Consider the following 6817-nt stretch of genomic DNA (forward strand, 5'->3'; position numbering starts at 1 on the left):
CCCACAACTGGCTGACACATAACATGATATGACCAATTTCCTAAATTCTTTAGAAGTCAAGTGTTACATAATTAACTTATTTCATGAAGCAGTTCAATTACAAAACCAATCTATTCAAAATAAGTAGTATATTAACATGCTTTGGTGCAAAGATTTATACAACAAAATGAACTTTTCAATGATTGTGAATTAAGAAAAAAAATTGAACTATGCACATGGCTTGGGAGGCTGAGGCAGGAAGACCACAAGTTCAAAGCCAGCCTCACCAACTTAGTGAGGTCCTAAGCAACTTAGTGAATCCTGTCTCTAAATAAAAAATAAAGGAGGGCTGAGCATATGGCTTAGTTGTTAAGCACCCTTGGGCTCAATCTCTGGTATCAAAAATGAATAAATAAATTTAAAAGGGTCTAAATCCCCAATGGCAAATATAAATTTATCTAGAAAAGTTAAAAATATTATGTTGTTACTTAATTAATAAAGGCTGTATATTAATATACTTGGCGATATATCATACTTCAGAATAGTTCTGAAAAACCTCTATGCCACATTAAAAAGTTTACTTGGAATATGCAAAGTATCCACGTGTAGGAACAACTCAACAATGAAATACTTTCTAATGATATTCCCCAAGTACAGCATAATGCATTTTTACTGCAATAAGTAATTCTGCATTTTTGTACATAAATCATTTAAGTTACTATAGCCAATAGTATGCATTCAAACCAATACTAATTAATACAGTTTAGTCAAAAGGCAAAATGTATTGGACAAACATGTTGAGAAGTAATAAATAATTGTCATATCCATTTAGAAATATACTTGAAAAAGTTTTGTACGTTCCAATGAAAATGTTTCCTAGAACTGTGTTCTAGGCTGTAAGCAAAATGCTTCTGCTTATTACAGTATCATAGTAGGATATCACACAATTTCCATTCAAATTCAGTGGATTAAAATGACAGACTTGTGTTCAGTTTTGCTAAAGTAAAAGAAGATATCATATTTAAGCAAAGAATCTCTCTTCCTTCCTTCCTTTGATTAAAGCATGACAAGCAGATAATAGGACATTTTGAATTCATATCAGGAAGATGGCTAAAAATGCACAAAATTCATACAGAAGGGTTTGAATGAGAAACAGATTGAAAAATTTAGCTTAAAAATGACATGTAATTAAAAAATGTGCAGGCACAAGGAGGATATAAATGTGGATGTTCACAGTGTTGTTTCCAAAGAATGTTAACCATTTTCAACTTGTTTATACAACAGTATATGTTAATAGGGTAAGAATAAAGCAATTGATTGACAGTACAGTAATGGCCACATTCTATGTAAAAATAAGTCATCTAAAATTTACGTACTTTTCCAAAGTAATGTTTGCCCCACTCCTCAGTTCTACACACTCTGGTTCCTAAAACAGAACCAATGTGGTTCTACTGTCTTCTGTTCTCTGATGTCATACACTGACAAAGTAACTCATATCTTCTATGCAGTATAAATGCAACATGAAAACTATAAAAAAAGTTGATGTGTCCACACAAAGCTTAACAAGTTTTGTTAGAAATAAAATACTATATGTATTACATGAGGTAGTGATCAAATTTAATAAATTAATGGAAATGCTTTGTTTATATAAAAATAATGTCCTTTAGACACTCGTGAATTTACTTAAATCCAAAGTTTAGGCAAGGAAAGTATATATTATTACATTGAGTATATTCACCATGAAATATTTTATCAAGAAGGTCCAAATAGTTCAAGTGAACAGAGATTTAGCAATGAAAAATATTATTGACTAACCTTAAAGGACAAAGTAAAATGATACAGATGTTGAAATTTTTAAATGGAATTTCACTATAAATTCTCTATTCAAATTTAACAGATTATATTATTTGCATGATAAAGTTAGTAGATTACAGAATGAATTTCCTTTGAGTTGTAGCTCCACTTAAGGAAAGTTTTGTTTTTCGTGATTCTCTTCTTAAAAACAGACATTCTGGCACTTAGAAGATGAAAATGTATCATTTGACCTTTAAACTTCTGTTTCATTAATGTAACCACAAGCAACAGAGTCACTGACTGGCAGGCTTGCACTTTAAGGCCTTTACCACTTAAAGTTATTTGATAACTGTTATGCCACCATTTGTTTTTTATTAGACACTTTGGGGAACATGCTACAATAAAAACAATATATTGCGTAAAGCTTGATAAATAACATCTTGTAATTCAGTTAAGTATTCTCTTAACACTGGATTCATCTACTTTGATGGGAAGGGGGTGTATATTTGGAGGGTAGATTTTTGGTTTGCTTTCTAATGAGTTATAGGTTAATGCCAAATATAATGCTGAGCATACCAGAAAAAAAAAAAAAAAAAAAAAAAAAAACAAAAAAAAAACAGAATATAACTCTGTAAGTTTATTCCTTTTGAAAAATATGGCACCTAAGTTGCCCACACTCTATGAGTCCTTAGGCCATACATGTTTTGGTCTTGAACAAAGACAATACCAAATGCAGAAGTCAAGAAAAATATTTGATATTACTTAAAGTTGTTTTAATAGAGATAAAATTTGTTGTAAATAAATATGTTTAATTATTTTTAAACCTTTGGGCAATGTAAAAAAATTCAACAATTGGATACATCCTAGATAATTATAAAATTAATATGAGCAAATTGCTTTGAGTAAAAGGTAATGCAGATAAGATTTCTGTTTCATATTACAAAAAAATGATTGTTCATCAAAAAAATAAATTATAATTGGTTCAAAATATCATTGAGAAGAGACAGAGATTCTATTTGCTTTAAGAAGTTTTAAAAGTCAAAATTTTCCTAAAGATATTACAAAACTCAGGATAGAGCATATAAATGGATGAAGTACACTGCTCAGAAAGTAAACAAGGACTGCACCAAACCAACAACATTGGAAAGATATTATCCCCACATGTCAGGAAAGCTTCACTGTTGGAAGCAGTGAGTTCTCCTGGAAGCAGAATGTGGCTCCAGCTATTGTAATTAACCATGGTATCTGATGGATTGTTCATTAGGAAAAAAAAAATGCCAAGTAATATGGTGAAAAGATAAGCCATCTACCAAATCCCTTAGGTTGAAAATGGTACTGCTTTCCACACATAAGCAATATGCCACTACAGACATACATATTGCAGCTCCATGATATGTGTTTTCAGCCCCCAAAGGTAGTATTTTGTCTTTATCACTGTTATTCAAACTTCTAAAAGAAACAATATAAAAAGTAATTATGTGTTTAAATTATATTCTATATGTGACAATGTTATGACTAACAATGAAGTTATTTTACTATGTGTAATTTGAAAACTTGTTACTTTTGTATATACAACAGTATTCATAACAAAGATAACATATTGTTAAAACATAAATTAGTGTATATTAGAAATTATAATAGTACTCTGCAAATTGGGACTCATGTCTCAAGATGTATAAGCCATATACCACACCCACATCATTAAATTTAAAATATGTTGCATGATTCAAACAGAAATATATACCAATTTCTTTCACATCTCTTAAGCCATGTATCCTGAATTTGTGTAACCTACACTTATAAGCTAACTACCACCCAGTGGAGAGAAAGAATATCTTTCAGGAAGATTTGAGGTATATGTCAGGTGGGGGTGTCAGGGGAGAAGGGAGGGCAATGGGAAATGAAGGAATAGAGCATTTATCCTTGTTTAGATTCAAGCACTACTGATCATCAATTTGTATTTTCACAGGAAAGGAAATGTTTCCAGAAGCTCATTCTGCAATGTTGCTTAGGGATAAAACCAGGCTAGGATGTTCATTAATGACAAACCATTTCAACGTTTAAGCTCAGAGAAACGAGAAGAAGGGATTGGGGGAGAAGTAAAACTGAAGACCAGAAGGAGGGAGAAAGGTTGGAAGAAGAGGTGGCAGCAGGTTGGGGAAGGTGAGAAGGCAGGAGGGGGTGGGGGAGATAGTGTGTACACACATATGAGTGACAGTGTGTGGAGCAGAGGAGTGTATGCGTTTTAAACAGCAAGAATCTGAACGTGAGAGGGGTCCGTAGAGTACAGAAGTGCCCATGTGTGCTAGGATATGAAAGAGCCTGTGAAGGAGTGTGTTTATAAAACTAAGATTTATGAGGGTGAGAAGTGGTACTTAGGGGGAAAGCGGGAACATGCATGTGGGTGTGACACGGATGGGGAAGAGCACAGGGGAGAAGGATGTGGGAAATGGGAATCAAAGAGGGAAGACAAGGCACTGAGTGAGGACACTAATAAGAATAAAAAATTAAGGGAAAGGGAAGGGTGAAGAAAGGAGGGGATAGGGTTAAACAAGTGGATAAGAAATAAAAGTGGAGGAGATCAAAAAGGGGAGGAAACAGAAAAATAGAAAACGGATAAAAGAAGGCAATCGAGAGCAAATAGTAAGACGGAGGTGGAGAAAATGGTAAAAGAGAGGAAGGAAAAAAGAGAGGGGAGAAACCGGAAGAAAGAAAGAAAGAAAGCTAAAGAGAGAGAAAAATTGAGCCTGAGTGTCCAAGTGAGAGGGAAAAATAAATGGAGCAGAGAGCCAGCACTTTGACAAAGTCACTTAGGCTAGAGTAAAATAGAAACAAACCTGATAAACTTGTCAGACTCTCCGAGAGTACCCCATGACAGTAAAACAGAGACCTTGTGAATTGAGTTTCAAAGTGGCACCTGCTCCTCCTTCCAAACCTGACACTTCACTCAACCCCGGGCTACTTGGCTTCCCAGCAAAGTGCTTTAGCATCCTTTTGCCCCGGCAAAAAAAGAGGCTTGGATTCTGGGAAGAATCAGCACCTGGATTTCTTGAGATGTGGTCTTTTGATTAGTGAGCACCCCCAGTATTACTGTTCAGTTTAAAAGAAGGTAAAGAAGGTGGAAAGAGAGAAAGAGAGACTGAGACAAGTACGAAAAGAAAGACGTTCTTCCTACCTAAGCACCGCCGTGTCCCCTTTTCTGACCATCATGTTGTCCACGGTGGCCCAGGGGAAGTCCACACTCTGTCCAGCGGGGAGGCAGGAGGGTAGCAGGCAGCACAGGCTGAGGAGCACCGCCGCCAGCCACTGGTTCGAGCAACAAGCACCCTGCACCAACAGCATCATGTCCATCCCTGCTAGGGCTGCTCACTCTCCAGCAGCTTTCAGCTCGCACTCCCCCACCCCCTGGTGCTGGCGAGTCTTCCCGGGAAACAGGCGGCGCGCCACAGATTTTTTTTTTTTTTTTTTTGAGTGGGTGGGTGGGTTTCTTTTCTTTCTTTCTTTTCCCCCCCTCCTAGTTGTCGGGTGTTGTTTCTTTTTTCTGTCTCTCCTCCTCCTCCTCTTCACTTTCCCTCCCTCCCTCCCCTCCCACCCCCTGGCGCCACACTACACCTCCTCTCGGTTGCTTTTGGCCGAGTCCGGAGTGTGTCTAATTCTTGGGCGGCTCGCACACCATCTAGCGAGGAGGCGAGCGCGCCGGCGAGTGAGGGAGGAGGCGCGGCAGCGGCGGCAGGGCGAGCGGCGGTGGCTGCAATCGCAGCAGCAGTAGCAGCGGCAGCAGAGGCAGAAGCAGCGCGGGGCGCAGCGGCGGCCGCCGGCCCCCGGGCTCGCGCGCGTTGCCAAGCGGCCGTTTCCTTAGCAACCCCGCCCGGGGATTGAGGATGGAGCAGGGAGGGGGGATATGAAAGGGGGAAAAAAAAGATTGAAAAGAAAAAGAAAAGAAAGAAAACGAAAAAAAAAAAATCCGAGGAGGTATATCACAATTGTGCAAACTGAGGAGGAAAGAGATGCACATAGACTGAAGGTTTCCCTCACTGTCGTAAGCGCTAGAGGGATGCTTTGCTAGAAAAGTGTACCGGGGCTGGGGTGGAGAGAGCTGAGGGGCGCTTTCCTTCCCCTCTTCGGTGCGTTTTATCTCCTGAGGCACCGTAAGTTTTAAGTCTTCTAAGTTGGGGTCGGCGCCATCATGACGCCGAAGACTGTGAGTTGGTTTTTGTTGCTGTTTTGTTTTTAATCTTGCCCTGGTGGTCTCGCGCTACAGTTAAGAAGCTGCTAACTAGTTTTCTTTTTACTCCTTTTCTGGAATTTGAAGGGACGGTGTGGCAGGGCGCCGATTTTTTTTTTTTCGGGGACACGATGGGGTGCAAGGCCTTGCGGTAGAGCAGCTGGCGAGTCTGTCCGGTCAGCCCATATGGATTGGAGGACTCCTGTCCTTCTCTAGGCGTCTTGACACACACACGTGTGTTGTGTGTGTGTGCGTGTATGTGTGGTATTGAGAGGGAGAGAGCAAACGTGTGTACGTGTGTGTATGTGTGTGTGTGTGTGTGTGACAGCGAGTAGTACGCGCTGGGCGCGAGCGCAGAGCTTGTGTGCGCGCGGCACGCAGGCGCGCTGGGAGGGACAGGGCGGGCCGTGCTGGGATGCAGTGTTGGAAAGAGACTGCAATCAAGTGTTTTAATTGTGTAGAGCCAGTCAGTCCTGTTATGTAAGAGGCAGTTTAACAGTTTAACCCGTTTGCGTCTATCAGGCGGAATGATCAGCTCATCCGAATCTAGGCAGGGCAGAGTTACCAGGTTTAAGGAGTCACAGAGTTTTATTTTTAAACAACCTCAAAACCGGGTTGGAACAAGCTTTCATCTCAGGGGTCGCAGAGCTGCAATCTCCGCTCATCAAGCCGCAGCCCCTCTGCTGCTTCACTAGGCTGTTGCAAGCCGCGGTCCTGGCCCAGGGCAGAATGGGCAGGGAACCGACCCCTACTCCTCCCGCTTTCTTTTCTTTCGTTCTTGAACTCATTTTCAGATTCAAGATCCTTTAGCTATTCCGG

The 6817-nt window shown here is 39.9% G+C and overlaps 1 protein-coding gene across 2 annotated transcripts in view; it reads right to left on the reverse strand.

Annotated features, from left to right (window-relative positions):
- Negr1 (neuronal growth regulator 1) overlaps positions 1–5334 on the reverse strand; it is an 811898-nt gene extending 806564 nt beyond the window's left edge. The window contains exon 1 of one of the 2 annotated variants that reach the window (XM_046451001.2): positions 4949–5334. In XM_046451001.2, coding sequence (XP_046306957.1) covers positions 4949–5124 — 176 coding nt within the window. In that variant the 5' untranslated portion in view covers positions 5125–5334. The remainder of the gene's footprint in view (positions 1–4948) is intronic. The other variant, XM_046451002.2, reaches the window with a different exon arrangement.
- Positions 5335–6817: the final 1483 nt, after the last annotated feature.

Source organism: Marmota monax, unplaced genomic scaffold (genome assembly GCF_021218885.2).
Source record: "Marmota monax isolate L192 unplaced genomic scaffold, Marmota_monax_Labrador192_F-V1.1 WCK01_AAM20220418_F8-fsc00023, whole genome shotgun sequence".
Lineage (NCBI taxonomy): Eukaryota > Metazoa > Chordata > Mammalia > Rodentia > Sciuridae > Marmota > Marmota monax.